This window comes from Genypterus blacodes, unplaced genomic scaffold, assembly GCF_046128005.1.
Source record: "Genypterus blacodes isolate CSIRO-AG114 ecotype Tasmania unplaced genomic scaffold, CSIRO-AGI_Gbla_v1 ptg000212l_1, whole genome shotgun sequence".
NCBI classification, from domain to species: Eukaryota; Metazoa; Chordata; class Actinopteri; order Ophidiiformes; family Ophidiidae; genus Genypterus; species Genypterus blacodes.
Genome location: NW_027467011.1, coordinates 328600 through 344188, shown reverse-complemented (window position 1 = coordinate 344188; position 15589 = coordinate 328600). Strand labels below are relative to the sequence as shown.

At 50.9% G+C, this 15589-nt stretch overlaps 3 protein-coding genes across 5 annotated transcripts; all 3 read right to left on the bottom strand.

The window, feature by feature from the left end:
• Positions 1-1873: 1873 nt before the first annotated feature.
• acadl (acyl-CoA dehydrogenase long chain) lies at positions 1874-5432 on the bottom strand. Its single transcript, XM_076169775.1, has 11 exons — positions 5264-5432; positions 4705-4884; positions 4489-4626; positions 4229-4393; positions 4058-4124; positions 3606-3770; positions 3410-3511; positions 3182-3295; positions 2725-2852; positions 2551-2637; positions 1874-2379 (listed from the first exon to the last, which is right to left on the bottom strand). The coding sequence occupies exons 1-11, from the start codon at positions 5350-5352 to the stop codon at positions 2286-2288; spliced, it is 1329 nt and encodes a 442-aa protein (XP_076025890.1). The 5' UTR covers positions 5353-5432; the 3' UTR covers positions 1874-2285.
• Positions 5433-6642: 1210 nt separating this feature from the next.
• Positions 6643-9389, bottom strand: mylz3 (myosin, light polypeptide 3, skeletal muscle). The gene is made up of 6 exons (XM_076169764.1): positions 9334-9389; positions 8926-8953; positions 7739-7882; positions 7458-7628; positions 7221-7298; positions 6643-7133 (listed from the first exon to the last, which is right to left on the bottom strand). The coding sequence occupies exons 1-6, from the start codon at positions 9334-9336 to the stop codon at positions 7105-7107; spliced, it is 453 nt and encodes a 150-aa protein (XP_076025879.1). The 5' UTR covers positions 9337-9389; the 3' UTR covers positions 6643-7104.
• Positions 9390-11113: 1724 nt separating this feature from the next.
• On the bottom strand, positions 11114-15256 carry lancl1 (LanC antibiotic synthetase component C-like 1 (bacterial)). Of its 3 annotated transcripts, XM_076169767.1 has the most exons (10): positions 15177-15256; positions 14749-14844; positions 14484-14601; positions 14110-14320; positions 13850-13997; positions 13614-13760; positions 13339-13521; positions 12775-12951; positions 11954-12026; positions 11114-11851 (listed from the first exon to the last, which is right to left on the bottom strand). In XM_076169767.1, the coding sequence occupies exons 2-10, from the start codon at positions 14833-14835 to the stop codon at positions 11775-11777; spliced, it is 1221 nt and encodes a 406-aa protein (XP_076025882.1). In that variant the 5' UTR covers positions 14836-14844; positions 15177-15256; the 3' UTR covers positions 11114-11774. The 3 variants fall into 3 exon arrangements, with proteins under 3 accessions (XP_076025882.1, XP_076025883.1, XP_076025884.1); XM_076169769.1 differs by lacking the exons at positions 11114-11851; positions 11954-12026 and adding an exon at positions 13048-13143 and having other exon boundaries at positions 12814-12951; XM_076169768.1 differs by lacking the exons at positions 11114-11851; positions 11954-12026 and having other exon boundaries at positions 12809-13143.
• Positions 15257-15589: the final 333 nt, after the last annotated feature.

The following is a 15589-nucleotide window of genomic DNA, read 5'->3' as shown; positions in this document are numbered from 1 at the left end:
ACACACACACACACACACACACACACACACACACACACACACACACACAGGCAGGGGAGATATGGGTCAATATATCTGCTCTGAGAGGAGATCACAGCCAGAACCAGGACTCTGAATGAGACATTTGGTGCTTTTCCCCGCAGGTCTCAGTCAGCTGTGTGTGCGGTGCTGCAGTGTGTGTGTGTCAGGGAGCCGCACCGGTTTCAGCACCATTCAGGCGGACCAGAACAAAAGGCGCAGCCCGCTGCTGCTGCTGCTGCAGAGGCGCAGAGGATTACGCCTCATCCGTCTTATTTCACGCAGAATGTTCTCTAAATGCAACGGATGGCAGAGATTTCTTGTTTATATTCTGAAGCACAAATGCACATCACACCGTAACGCACACGCACACACACACACACACAGCAGCTGAGGATTAGTGGACAGCGCCGGCAGTAATTGTACACACACACTACATTTTATATATCTGTGTACAAACTTTCACAGATGTCAGTTTCGCATCTTTGAAAGGTCAAAGTTCATATTGCCGCAGCGTTGGGCGCTTTGGAGCGTCAGTGTCGCGTTACGGAGCAAACAAAGCGCTGAGTGAGTGAGAGTCTTACCTGGAGGTGCGGGCGGCTCAGCGGCTCTAGTAAATCTGCGAGTGTGAAGGGAGGTTGTGACAATGAACGGCACGGGGCCCTCTGGCCCCGCCCACCGCGTAAATACGGGAGTAAAGGCGCAAATCCTGTTAAGTGGCTGCAGTACCACTCATATCCACCTGGTGATAAATGAATGCAGACTCTTTAAATCGATAGTAATGTGCTGCACTTAAAGAATGTATGCGCGCTGGGGCAGGCAGGAGCCGACACACACACACACACACGCCTGATCATGCACTGACACACACACACACACACATACCTGCAGGTGAAAAGCCAAAGAGATGGTGAGGTCTGTAATAGAGGGGATGAAGGCTCCTCTGCCTGCAGTGTTAGAGGCGCCAGGGTGTGGCTGTTGCTGAGGAAAAAGATGAAGAGAAGGGGGGGGGGGAGAGAGAGAGAGGAGGAGGAGGGGGGGGGGGGTAATGTGGGAGGGAGAGTGGAAAGGAGGGGTGGGAGAGGAGAGGAGAGGATGGACAGAGGGAGGGGAGAATCACAGAAAAGCAAATGTGACAGGAAGAGAGGGGTAGAAGGTGAAAGCCCCCCCCCCCACCCCCAGAACACACACACACTGTGTACCATCCTCTTCCTCTGTGCCAGGGATGAAGCCGGCACAGGCTGCAGGTGAGCTGAGGGAATCTGAGGCATGGATTCATTTAAAGGAGGAGAACACAGGTGAACATGTGTTTGTCCATCAGTGGGAGATCTGTGTCAGCGTCACGGTGAAAAACAACACTCAGGGTTAGTTTCTGTGATTATGTTGCTTTTTAGAATACAATAGAATGGTGCTAACTTTACAACAACAACAACAACAACGACAGCCACCTGTGTGAGGATGAGTGTGATGTCATGTCATCGCTCCTGTCTTCTTCCATCCTGCTGTGCTCCAGAGCTCACATGAACGCCAGGGGGCGCTGTTTCCTCTGGCTGTCAGGCAGCTTAACTACCAACCTTCTGAATAATGAGGTGCTTTCCCTCTTCTACCACCAACGATGCTGCTAGAATGTCATTAACATTTATTACATTTAATAAAAGGCTCATTTCATTAAAAGGCTTTCTGAAGAAACACCACCAGATTCACTTTCTCAATACAAACCATGAAAGAACTGAAACACCAGAGACCAGGGCCGTGTCTAGGGGGGCAGTGGGGGCATCAATAAGAAACTAATTCAGTATACGGCCTCATTGAGCAGAGACAATAATAAAGACACTCAAGAGTCTAAATGCATGTATGAATTTAAAAAATCAGCAGGGCACTTTTATTGTGACATCACGGGGTTAATAAAGTACCCATGTATATTTACATTCAGGCCACTCACACATCTGTTCAGTGGACTCTTGGTATTCACAGCAATGACATCATGAACTGAATAATCACATTCACACAAACAACAACTAAAGGTTTGATCGATCCCAGAGGAGACTGACAGTGACATCATCGCACAAACAGGAAGAGACTCAATCTGATCTCAACACTGTCACAAGGCTGGAACTCTGAATGGAAACATCTTTAAGTAAGTTGCATTGTTGTATTTCAAGCGTCTAAGTGCTTGGTTGAAGATTTAATAACCTGTACGGAGCAAAAAGTGCAAACCACAGATCCTCCTCAGCTCCGCCTGCGCCGCTGAAGCAGCTTCCTGTTCCTCATTTCTGGCTGACGATGCTGCGGGCGATCAACTCCTTCATAATCTCATTGGTGCCCCCGTAGATGGGCTGAATACGAGAGTCTACGAACGCCCTGCAGAGAGAGAGAGAGGGGGAGAGAGAGAGAGAGAGAGAGAGAGAGAGAGAGAGAGAGAGATGGTGTTAAGGTACAGGTAAACAAACCGAGGCCTCAGCCCTCCCTCTTGTCCACTGTGTGTGTGTGTGTGTGTGTGTGTGTGTGTGTGTGTGTGTGTGTGTCACATACTTAGCGATGGGATACTCCCACATGTAGCCCCAGCCTCCGTGGAGCTGCAGGCACTCAGTGGCCACCTTGTTCTGGAGGTCCGAGGCCCTGAGGAGACGGAGGAAGAGCGAGGACGTTAACGCGGCGGAGCGGCCGGCACTCTGGCGGAGTTTAAGAAACCCTCCTCATCCTCACCAGTACTTGGCCATGGAGGCCATGTCAGGAGTGAGGCGTTTGTCAGTGTGGAGGAGGAGGCAGCTGTCAACAAAGGCTCGGCCCACGCAGATCTCCGTCTTCAGCTCCGCCAGCTTGTGCTGCACCGTCTGAGTGGTAAGAGATACAACACAACACCACTGAGTGTGCTTGTGTGTGTGTGTTCAGAGGCAGGGCATATGGAAGAGCACACAACAATCATCTGTATTCTGGAGGAAACAGACTTAATAAATAAACTAAATAAGTTAATAAGTGAGTCTCTTATCAAGTGATTTAGATGTTTACGATGATTTCAGATTAAAGTTCAGCTGCAGGGATCAAACAAAGTCAGCTGGAGCAATCAGCAAACGATAGGGAAGCGTTGAGATGATGACAGAACCACAGAGAGACATCAAGAAAAGAGACTGCAGTAATAAAACACAAAGGTCACGGTCCCAACCTGGAGGTGTGCGATTGTTTTGCCAAAAGCTTTCCTCTGCAACACGTAGCTCCGGGTTTCCTCGAACATGAACTCACAGCTGGCTATGGCCATGTCTGCAATAACCAGACGCTCCTGTGTCACAAACACAAGGAAGAGGAGAGAAGTGCTGAGTTAGCAAAGTGCCACTGCAGAGGTAAAGCACAAAGTCCAGAGGAGAGTTTAGCATTTCTCTGTCCGGGGTTTCACCTGAGGAAGTTCTTTCATCAGGTAGAAGAAACCCCGGTTGACTTCTCCCAGGAGGGCGTTGGCTGGGAGGCGCACGTCCTCGAAGAACAGCTCAGCCGTGTCCTACAGGAGTTAAGAAGAAGAAGAGGTGTGATGGGACACGCTGTCATACAAACACACAGGTCAGGTTTACCTCCAAAGCACCGAGCAGAGGTACCTGGGCCTTCAGACCAATCTTCTCCAACTTGCGGCCTTTTTGGAAACCCGGCATGCCGTCCTCCACCAGGAACAGGCTGATGCCGTGGGCCGCCGTCTTGGCCTCGCGGTTGGTCACGGCCACCACCACCACCAGGTCTGCCATCCAACCGTTTGTGATGAACACCTGAAGAGAAGGAGAGAGAGAGAGAGAGAGAGAGCGAGAGAGAGAGAGAGCGAGAGAGAGAGAGAGAGAGAGAGAGAATCAAGACAGGTCCAAAATATAAACCATGAGTGAAAACACAAAGAAAGAAATGGAACGGAATGATGATAAAGGGGTCTTTCAGGTTCCCATGTAGTAACACAGAGAATGTACATCGACATGGATGTATTATATGCAGTGCTGAGTGGCCGGGTGAGCTCAGTAGAACCAGAAACAGGCAGTAAAAGTCATACTTGTCCTCCCAGCCGTACCTTGTTGCCGTTGAGGATCCAGTCACTGCCGTCCCTCTTGGCGTTGGTCCTCACACCTTGAAGATCACTGATCACAGAAGGTCACAAACACTAAATGAGGTCAACGTATATATATGTGATCATTCCTGTAAGGTCTCCCTCAGGCTGCGTCCGGTCCAAAGGGGCCCTGACCTGCCTGCTCCCGGCTCCGTCATGGCGATGGCGCAGATGCACTTTCCGGCGATGGTGTTTGGGATGAATCGCTCAATCTGCTCCTTACTGCCGTAGTTTAAGATGTAGGGTATGACGATGTCTGAGTGCAGGGCGAAACCCGGGCCGGAGCAGTTGGAATACATCCTGGGGAAGACAAACACAGAGCCTGCATAGATACTGGAGAGAAACACACACACACACACACTGTTGATCGAGGTTCTGTCAGTGAGCCCCCTTACTGTTCCTCCCAGGTGATGGCGGTAGAAAGCAGGTCTGCTCCGATGCCTCCCTGCTCCTCCGGCACCATGACTCCCAGCAGGCCTTGCTCCCCGGCTTTCTCCCACAGCTCCCTGCTCACCTGTCCAGCCTTCTCCCATCTGGAATGCGGAGGAAAAGCAGGTTGTAGCACAGAGAGATGGATTGGAAGTGTAAGAGGTTTAGAAGACTCCACCTACTCGCTGTGATGGGGAACCACCTCCTCCTGAAAAAAGCGCCGGACGCTCTCTCTGAACATGTCGTGGTCCTCCGTCATGATCCGGCGGGTCCCCACGTCCATGAGGGTCTTGGCCATGGGGGTCTCTGGCCGGGTGGAGGAGACGGGCTGCCCTGAAGGCTCGGCCTGACCGTGCTGGAGCCTGAGAGCAGGAATCATTTACCTTCAGTTCAATGACAACTTGATTACAGTTTAACATTTGATTACTTGACGAAACGGAAGTTATTGTGCTTGGCCATAAACCTTTTAGAAACACACACACACACAGAGACACTCAGACACTCTCACACACACACACACACAGACATTTCAAAGACTCTGTAGTCACGAAAATAAACAAAAATCGGCCACATTTCTCTCAAAATTATGCAGAAAAACTTGCTTGATTACTTTAACTGTAATAATTATCCGGCTGCCCTAAGAAGTCCTCAAGTCGCGGTATCTTTAAAGTTGAACTGAACTGATTTCCTTCACAGAATATAAATAACATCAAACGCTACACATGCATGTCGTTATTTTACCGCCTGGTTGATGCAGACAGAATTTGTCCATGACGCGAAAGAGTTGTCAGTCCGGACAAATACGTTTTTAAAAGTTTTTGAACAAACATCGCCGACGTAAACAACAAGTCAACAACAGGCGACCTCAGAGGACCACAGTGAAGTTCGTCTATGTGACGCTCATTCTACTTCCGGGGTTAAAGTGGACTGCGCATGCGCCCCGCGGAGATGTCCAGCTGAAGACGTTCATTTGTTTTGTTTTCAATTTATTACGGAAACACAAAATGTACCCAACAAAAACACGTTTTGTGTCTAACTGACAACGTTTATCGTACTCAAACCTTTAGCCGCGGTAAAATAAAATGCAGTTGACGCGTTTACAGCAGATATTGATGGTTTTGAACAATTATTTATTTGTCATTAATTCCTAGGTAGTAAAACATTGACCACAACGTAATTTTGGGGGAACAATACAAAGTAACACATGTGTTCTGATAGTGGCGGGAGGTTTTGAGGCAGTAGAAAGTAACCACAGAGTGAGAGCTCTGTCTTTTTTATTTGACCTTCCTTCATCTATCCTTACTGACAGCTGCCCTCTAGCGGCAAGACAGCGTGCTGACACGGGCTGAAACGACAATAAAGGTTATTACCACATCAATCACTACATTGCCACAATAAAGATAAACCATCAAACAACCAACAGACGCATATTTGCACACGTAAATATTTATTTTAGCCATTTGGAATGAGTATATAGGTTTAAGTAATGACGTGATGGTGCAGAGCGGCCTCGGTGTTCTTCAGTTCACCACAAGGGGGCATGATTTCCCCCGTTACTATTTTATACGCTGAGGCAGATCCATAACTTCTTCATCTACATGTTGTAATGTTACTCTGTCTTGCATCATCACACCACCGATCCCAACCGGAGATAATTATAAAACGTGTTAGATGATACATAGCTGTTGTAAGGGATTTTATAAAAGTAACAGGCGTGTGCACATTACCCTGATGCACATGCACATAACTTAGAAGCAGAGCTATTTCTATTTGTGGATGTTACACAGGACCATACATACGTCCTGGAAGTCAACGTAAAGAGCTGCTCACTTGCCAGATTTAGAAGTTTAAATCCTACTGGTGCCTCAAAGTTAGAAATGTTGTCTGTGCTTGTGTTACTGTAAGGCTGAGAGGGTTCCAGCGTGCCACATGTGAGAGATAGTAAGGCCGATTTAGAAAGAGATTAAGAGATAAACTGTTGGAAATGTAAAGATTGTTTTGATTTTTATCTTCTACCATAAAAATATGTGCTTATCTTTTGTTTTTGTGGAAAATGAAAGCTCAAGAATCAAACCAAATGGGATGTACGTTGGAAAAGTTTATTCTGAAATGAACAGAGTGAAAATAAATAAAACTTTTCTGGGGGTGGGGGGAGTTTTGGAGGCCGGTCCACGAGTTTGCCCCAGCACCTTTGGCATTGCTGGGTCAGTGATGGCGTGACTGAACTGGGGTGGCAGGTGGGAAGGGAGGGATCTACCCTCACTTGATGAGCGGTCACCCCTTCATCCCCCGTTCCTCACCCCGTGCATGGTATTTGTGGAGACGCGCCCCAGCGGGGGTTGAGGCCAGGTGATGGGGGGTCTACAGAGGAGAGGTGATGGCGATGTCCAGAGAGAGGAGGAGGTTTGGAGACGAAGTGGAAAGGATAACAAAATAAACAACAAGATGGGTTTGCTTCAACATCCCTTGTACATAGTCCTTGTCTTTCCTTGGTTGGTCTTTGAAACAGTGTAGATGTCCTAACACCGTCGGGCTGTCTGTAGGCGAGCTACAGTTTCCTCAGCACTCCTACTGCCGGCCTCTTACACAGACATGATGTGCTTGACGAAAGCTGGAGGAGGAAGGAAGAAGATATGAGACAATTGCACACAAGTCAAGTACAAGTACCCCCCGCCCTCAAAGCTGCAGGAGCGCTCACCCTCATAGTGCACACTGCCGTTCTCATCCTCCTGTCCGGCCATGAGGGCCTCAATCTCCTGCTCGTTCATCTTCTCTCCTGTGGAAGCACAAAGAACCACGTCAGGAAAGCCATCTCCATCTCCATCTCCATCTCCGTGTCTGGCGTGCTAAGCAAACTATATTTGCCTCGCCTCTATATTTGGCCCTTTGACGGGGTGGGGGAGGGGGAGGGGGAGGGGGAGGGGGGGAGACTCACCCAGGGTGGACAGCACGATGCGCAGCTCAGCGCCCATGACTGTGCCGTTGCCCTCCTTGTCGAAGACGCGCAGACCCTCAACGTAGTCATCATAGGTACCTTTGGGGGTGCCGTCCACGGTCTTCAGCATGGGCATGAAGGCATCAAAGTTGATCCTCTTGTTGGCCATGTCTGTGGAGGTCAACATGTGAAATCAACAGGAAGCTTTTGAACACATATGGGTTTGGGTTTGGGTTTTGGTGTGTGTGTGTGTGTGTGTGTGTGTCTCCATCTCGTCTCACCTTCAGCTGAGGGGTTGCCCAGGATCTTAACCACTTCCTTGTTGGTGGGGTTCTGGCCCAGGGCACGCATGATGTCGGCCACCTGGTTGAAGGCCACCTGGCTGTCACCGACTCTGTCAAAGAGACCGAAAGCCTCCTTGAAGTCTGAGTAGGAGAGGAGAGGAGAGGAGAGGAGAGGAGAGGAGAGGAGAGGAGAGGAGAGGAGAGGAGAGGAGAGGAGAGGAGAGGAGAGAGCGGATCATCGACAGTCACAACTCCAGGAGCTCAAACATGTGAGATTTTTAAACCATGTGGGCTGCAGACATTAATGTGCCGTCGCTGGCATCAGAGGGCATTTCAAAGACTGTTTGTCCATACCGGAGGTCTGAGTCAGCTATGGAACATCATGAATAGTCACATTGTGCTGCAGGATCACAGACAGTAACCGCTACATTGCTAATTGGCCGCAACAGCTGCATCCAAGCCGAGGAGAGAACAAAGACGAGCTATTTCCACGAGCTGGGGGAAAATGACCCTTTGACAGATTAACGCTTATGTGACTTCTGAACGGCAGCTGTCCCCCCCCCCCACACGTCCCCCTCCCCTCTGCCCTCCCCTCTTAGTGCCAGCAAGGCGGGGGCACCTGATACACCCCCTGACAAAGTAGCTCAGCAGTCCATATAGAGGCATGGCTGGAGTTGAGCAGAAGAATGCTGACTGCAGTGTAACACACACCCTCCCACCCTCCTTCTGCCCCAATCCCCCCGGCAACCAGCGTTACGCACCGATTGTGCCAAAGCAGCAGTTTTGGGGGTTTTTTTTGCTAAAAATCGCCAAATCGCAAAAAACTTCATCCAACTACTCGCACGAAACGCACAACCACAACACAACACAACACAACACGCATCCAGGTTTGTTTTTATACAGGATGCCTGCGTCTTTTTGGCATCGACAGGGTTAAACTCTACGCGCATCTTAGACCTTGACCTGTGGATTAACGCCGCTGCTGCGCGAGGGGCCGTCTCATAATAGACACGCCTGAAATCCTCCTCAGCAACTGCTGGAGACGGAATGTTATGTCCTGTGTTCTGTGTTGCGACAGTGGGACGCGAGCCTGACATCTTTCGGAATCCACCAGTAGAAGAGGAAAGGTGTCGTGTGTGTGTGTGGAGGTTTCTGAAGGAGACTTTGCAAGAAGAGATACTCACCCTCAATCTGGTCTGCTGAGAACTCGGTCTGTCACATGCAAACACACAGAAATGACACGTTTAGATCAAGAAGCACACACACACACACACACAATATGAATTGTTGAAATCCCAATTTACACATTAATTCCCAAGAATGTCCAGCCTGAGCTCCAGAATTCATTACAGAAAAATTGTCCAGAATACTTTTTAATGCGTACGTGTTCACACTCCGAGCCGTCGCTCCTTAGGCCACAATTTTGGTTTTCAGAGTTTTGTTACCAGGTGACAGCCAACAATGTCTGGCTTTTTTGCTTTTTGAGAGTCCTGTATCCGAACACACCCAAAGTAGCTCCAGCTGGTCCTGCACTGCCCCCCCCCCCGCCCCCAAACCCTGACCCAAAAGATCCAAGACAAGCATGTACACACCATTTTGCAGAGAAGGAGCTGGAGAAGCAGAAAGGAAGGAGAAGAGGCGGTGAAGTCCAAAGACAGAGTGGTCCCGAGCCATTCTGAAAGCCCCCTCTTATGTAATCCGGGGCCTGTGATGTCACGTATGCTAATGAGGCAGACCAGCTGACGCACCGGACCGTCTTTAACTTTCTTAGGGCAAACGGAAACCTGATCAGGGGGGAAGTCGGCCTTTGGAAGGGGACGGGGCTATTTTTAGAAGGACCAAGGAACTATGTCAAGACTCCTGGTCTTTGCTTTGCTTTGCTTTTTTTGTTTATCCCAAAGTGCCTAAAGCCACAAAGCAACGTTGTTACCCAGGCGCCATTTAAAGATCGACTCTGCTCCAGGAGAAAGACCCAAAACACAATCTCCAAACACACTCCTACCTACTGGCCCACTGCAGAGCGTCAAGGTCTGGGTGAGATCGTTTACAAGGTGGTATTTTTAAAACAGCCACGGTCCTCCTCCTCCTCCTCCTCCTCTTCTTCCTCCTCTTATGCTTAAATAAGGTCCTGCAGGGAGAGAGAAACACGAGGAAAAGAGACCATCCTGTCTTTGGTTGGCTTTCATCCATTTTGAGGAGCAAACGTTGAGCGTTCGCAGACAAAATGGAGAGGAAACAGAACAGAGCTGAGAACGTCTGCAGCAGAGACGGCCGGGCCAGCGCTCTCCATGGTGCTGACTGCAACATCAAGAGAGCCTTCTGCTATCATACAGGCGGACCAAAGGGCAAAGCAGGAGGTCAAAGTTCATTTCCATCATTTGCTTCTATAGATGTGATGTCATGATTTGCATCGACTCTAAAATGTACAGTGTGTGTGTGTGTGTGTTTCAGACTCCATTCCTGCACAGACACAGCGTGCAGGTTGTAGGATAATAGTGTGTGTGTGTGTGTGTGTGTGTGTGTGTGTGTGTGTGTGTGTGTGTGTGTGTGTGTGTGTGTGTGTGTGTGTGTGTGTGTGTTGGCAGGCTGTACCAACTCTAATCCCTCATCAGCCATGCAACACAGTGTGTTTCCGGCTGGGTGAGCGAGTGTGTGAGTGTGTGTGAGACGGAGGAGTGGATGGGGAGCGGGAGTTTCAGGAGGCCGCGCCCGTGGACAGATGAGCTCTATTTTTACTCACGACTCTGCAGGAGGTGTTGAGTTTCTCCTCCGTCCGCGGGAACCTTCCAGCAGCTCACTGCCCCCCCCCACAAACCAAACACCCCCCCCGGTCTCGTACAGAAGCAGGGGGCTTAAAAAAGAGCCGTGGCATTGAGTCACCGGTGGGTTTGGTGGTCCGAGGTCACATGAGCCTTATTTGGAATAAGGTTGAGCCAAGTGGCACCCGTGGGAGAAAACACCAACAGAGTCTGGGCTCCATGCAAACTGGACTGGGGTTCAATCAACTCATAGAAGGATTCATTATTAAGAAAGCATGCGTCCACGGAACATGAGGACAGAGTGAGCAAACTTCAAAGTGGACGTCGTCGTCAGCGTGTGTGGAGCTCTCTCACACACACACAGAGAGAGGGGGTGAGAGAGAGCGATGACTGACTGACTGACTGACTGTCACACACACACACACACACACACACACACACACACACACACACACACACACACACACACACACACACACACACACACACACACACACACACACACACACACACACACACACACACACACACACACACACACACACACACACACACACACACACACACACACACACACACACACACACACACACACACACACACACACACACGGGGGGGTTGGAGCACCTTTATTGTGCTTCTAAAGCATGACACAGGTTATACTGCACTACACAGTCAAAGAAACAAGCTTTCCTCATGGACTTGATTCCACAAACAGAAGACCTCTACCGCATAGCAAACTAATTCACCTTTGTTAAAATATTAAACATCAAGAACAACAGAATATGTTGTGTCGTTATCACATAATTAGCGCTTTAGAACAAAGCCTTGGCTGAGCTTTAACTCCAGACATCAAACTAAGCAACATGTAGCGCAGCCGTCACACTTTATAAACACAAAAGGAACGTAAGAGTGGGAGAAACGGGAGAAAAGCTCTCCTTTGACACTTCGTAGAGATAATTGGGGAGCCGAGACGCGAGTACAGGATTCATCCCGGTGATAAGATGTCGGCCCCCTGGTGGTGAGCCGTGCGTGGGACGCCGACGTGCCGCCGGGAGCAACAGTCGACGCTAGAGACGCCGATGCCGTCAAGTCCCCGGATGGCGTGGATGGGAGGCGAATGCGGTGCGTTGAAAGCGAGGAGTGTATGGGTGGGGGGTTGGGGGGTTAGGGGGGTGGGGGGGGGTGCGCACGGGACAGAGCAAACGGCGTGGGAGCTTCTCTTCTCCCATTTCCGCCCTGCGTGGGTCGGGAAACGTGATGGGCGGGCGCCGTCACACCTCGAAGGCGGGGAACCTCGCTTTCATCGGCTGCAGGAGGTCAGCCAAGAAGTAGATGGTGCCCGCCATGCCTGCAATGGAGGAGGAAGAGCAGGTGTGTGAGTGTGCGAGTGTGTGAGGGTGAAATGAGAGCTAAAACACTACTTCACTTATTTTGGTCATCACAGATTTACCTTCAAACAGAGAGAAGGGCGTGTCTGGCGTTCGGCATCCGTGTTTGCCATAGTTCATGCACCAGTCTGCAAACTGAGGGACAACCAGAGAGAGAGAGAGAGAGGGAGGGAGAGAGAGAGAGAGGAAGGGAGAGAGGGAGAGAGAGAGGGACACAGACAGTGGCGTCACAAAAGGCGACTAAATCCCGAGCATCTCCAGTGTCTTTGTCATGAATTGCGTCCAAAAGAGCGGCGCACGACTCGGCTCCTTTTGACGACGACTCGAACCGACAGCTACCAACCTTTTGTCAATAAACATAAAGGGCGCCGCCGCTTGAATAATTGTTTGGATATTGAGGCTGGCGAGGCTCCAAACGCTCTGATTAATACGACTTTCACCACAAAGTCACAGAAAGAAATTGGACGCAATCAAACCGAGAGTCTGAAGCTTTTCTGTTCTCAGCTCAGCGGCTTGGAGGAGGAAATCTCGGGTGCAGCTTCCTGTTTAGATCCCACAACCAGCCGGGAAATGTTGCTGATGGCTGTGAAATACCTCTCTGCCAAAGACTTTGGTTTGTTGGCGTCGCATCGACACCAGAAGGTAAAAACGCAAAGGGGACACGCAGCTGCAAGCAGACGTCCAAGGCTGAGTGAGGCAGAACAATGAACCGTCTGGACTGAGGAGGAGGAGGGAGAGAGTGTGTGTCTGTCTGTCTGTCTGTCTGTCTGTCTGTCTGTCTGTCTGTCTGTCTGTCTGTCTGTCTGTCTGTCTGTCTGTCTGTCTGTCTGTCTGTCTGTCTGTGTGTGTGTGTGTGTGTGTGTGTGTGTGTGTGTTCTCTCACCATGCAGGCTCTGTACAGGTGCTTGGGATCCATGGTGAGCCGGTAGAGAGCCAGGAAGGCGTAGGCGTTGCCGGCGGCGCCGTGGCAGAGGCCGTAGCCTTTCTTCAGCAGGCCCCACCGCCACACCACCTCGCCGCAGTGAGCGGCGTCCTCCAGGTACTGCGGCACGCCGAAGATCTGCGAGTGTAGGGACGAAGCAGAGAGGGAGGCGGAGATAAACGGAGCGCACGCAGCACAGCGACGACTTCGGCTGTAGTGATAACAGAAGCTTACCAACTTTCACCACAAGGCAGCACTGTGACTCCGTGAGACGCACCAGGGGCCGGCCAGCTCCGGGGCGCCGCCGCCGCTGATGGCTCCAATCATTTTCTTTTTTGCAAAATCGATTTTAAGTCCAAAATTACATTTGACAATCACGACCTACAAAATCGGTGATATTGCACTTTTTTTTAAAAAAAGGACATCACGAATCCCCGACTGCTGAGGTGACGACACATGAAGAGCGGCGAGCTTCCACGCTACGGAGCGGGGGGGGGGGGGGACCAGGAGGTTCTCCGGTCTTACCTTGTAGGCCTGCAGCAGCATGTAGATGACGCCCGGGGAGCCGTGGCACCAGTGAGCCAGCAGGTCGCGGTCGTCGCCCAGGCAGGGAGGGTAGTTTCCTGACGGGAACTTCAGACAGCAGACGTAGTCGACGCTCGGCTTCACCAGCCTGTGGACGTACTCCGGCGAGGAGACGAAGCCCGGCTGAGGAAGGACAAAAAGGACACCAGCTCGTTACGCCGCATACCTCCGCCAAGGCTACCTACAGTCCTGCTGCGGCGGTCCCTCATCTTCACCTGCATGAGGAAGTAGTAGATGCCAGCCAGGCCGTGGGCGGCGCCGACGTACTGCTCCTGGTACCACTCGTACATCAGGGGGCTCTGGTTCTGGATGCGGAACTTCTTGCTCTGGTGCTCGCCGGACGCCAGCACTGACTCTGTGATCTGAAGGGGGGGGAGGGAGGAGGAAACGTTAGAGAGACGCCTGGAAGTGAACCGACAGCCACAGAAGGCGTGTAGCGACTCCGCCCCACCTGTTGGATGTACTGCAGAGGGATGGTGTCTTGGCCCAGCTGCTGGTTGATGAAGACGAGGGCGTAGAGGTAGCCCACCCGGCCGTAGAGCAGCTCGTCTGGCAGCCCGCCCGACCCCATCACCACGGTCTGATGGTACTGCATCAGCCTGTAAACGCCACACATTCATCATCATCATCATCATCATTATTATTATGCTCTTCATCCCGCCCGCACAGCCACAAGGCGTCGCTGCCCCCCTCCCCCGACGCGCCACAGACCTGCTGATGCACTCGTCGGCCTCTTGCGCCCTCTGCAGGCGGTAGTAGACCACGGCGGCCACAGCCAGGGGTCCGGCGTCCCCGCACAGGAAGGTAACGTCGTGGCGTCGCGTCAGACACTTCAGGCTGTGGCTCACGTGCTCCAGCGCCCTCTGGAGGAAGGAGGGGTCCTTAAACACGTTGTAGAGGTGCAGGTAGAGCAACGCGATGCCTGAGGGGGAGGAGACAGAAGTCAGAGGGGCACGATGGAGCGACTGAACCAAGACTTCAGTGTGTGGGGCTCAGAATTTAGCTGCTTGTGTGAGATAAACCCAGATGAGGTGTGTGTGTGTGTGTGTGTGTGTGTGTGTGTGTGTGTGTGTGTGTATGTTCACCTGCCCAGCCGGTGTATCCGGTGCAGTCCCTTGGGTCAGCGGACTTCAGCCCGTTCTCCATCACAGCCAGAAGCTCGCCGATCTTACTGCTGAGCCTCTGGGCGAACTCTGCTGTGAGCTGGGGGAGGAGGGGGAGAGAGAGTTAGAGACACTCACACACGCTACTGACACACACACACACACACACACACACACACACACACACACACACACACACACACACACACACACACACACACACACACACACACTCTCTCTCTCTTACCTTCCCCTGGGAGTCGAACAGCGCCTGTGTGCACGCCACGGTCCCATCATAGTCCCGGTACGGATTCTTAAAGGCTCTCGTCTCCATTTTAGCGGCCTGGCTCGCGTACAGGTCGGATTAAAGCAGCGAGGAGTCCACGGGCGTGACGAGGCAGCGGGAGACAAAAGAGGAGACAGTTGGAACACACTCGTCGGCTGAACACACACCGTGACATCGAGCATCTTAGCTACACAAACACAGCTAACACACCCACGTACAAACTAACGAGCGCTGCGGCGCCCCGCTTAGCTTAGCCGCGCGGCTAAAGCTAACAGCTAACATTTCACCATCCAACTCCCTCCGTAATAGGCTTATAAAATTAATCAAACGCTTAAATGATGCGCGGAGTCAACGATTAAGAGTAAAAATTGCATAAATCACACATGTACCTCTGCTTAGTACGCAACGTTGACGTTCGTCTTCCTCGCACTGTATTTGGATGTGGCGTCGGTAGCTCGCTGCTGCCACCTGCCGACTAGGAGGCGTTACAGCCGCGCGCCTTATCCTTATGTACATGGATGTAATATCGACACAAAGACCGGGGATGACGTCACAGTGGTCAACGTCAAAGACACGTACTATTTTGAGATTCATGAACGAGTTAAATGATGAACTTCATTAAATTACATTATTTATTTTGTTTTTATATTACATTGTTATATTATTAATATAGTATCAGGGGGGAATGTTAAGGGAAGAAGCTTCATTATTATCTACTTAAGTGCATAATGGAACTTTTATTGCAGCCAGAACTTACCTCTTTTTTAACCCATTGGTGTAAGTACCTATTTCAGCTTCTCTT

Coding starts and splice junctions, on each gene's coding strand:
- acadl (XM_076169775.1), bottom strand. CDS start 5,352: ATGTTTGTTCAAAAACTTTTAAAAACGTATTTGTCCGGACTGACAACT. Junction 3,296..3,409: donor TGATGAAAGAACTTCCTCAG/GTGAAACCCCGG, acceptor TTTGTGACACAG/GAGCGTCTGGTTATTGCAGA. Junction 2,380..2,550: donor TGGGAGTATCCCATCGCTAA/GTATGTGACACA, acceptor CTCTCTCTGCAG/GGCGTTCGTAGACTCTCGTA.
- mylz3 (XM_076169764.1), bottom strand. Junction 7,629..7,738: donor GGGCAACCCCTCAGCTGAAG/GTGAGACGAGAT, acceptor TGACCTCCACAG/ACATGGCCAACAAGAGGATC. Junction 7,134..7,220: donor CGGCAGTGTGCACTATGAGG/GTGAGCGCTCCT, acceptor TTCCTCCTCCAG/CTTTCGTCAAGCACATCATG.
- lancl1 (XM_076169767.1), bottom strand. CDS start 14,835: ATGGAGACGAGAGCCTTTAAGAATCCGTACCGGGACTATGATGGGACC. Junction 14,602..14,748: donor TGTTCGACTCCCAGGGGAAG/GTAAGAGAGAGA, acceptor CTCCTCCCCCAG/CTCACAGCAGAGTTCGCCCA. Junction 13,761..13,849: donor CTCTGCAGTACATCCAACAG/GTGGGGCGGAGT, acceptor CCCCCCCTTCAG/ATCACAGAGTCAGTGCTGGC.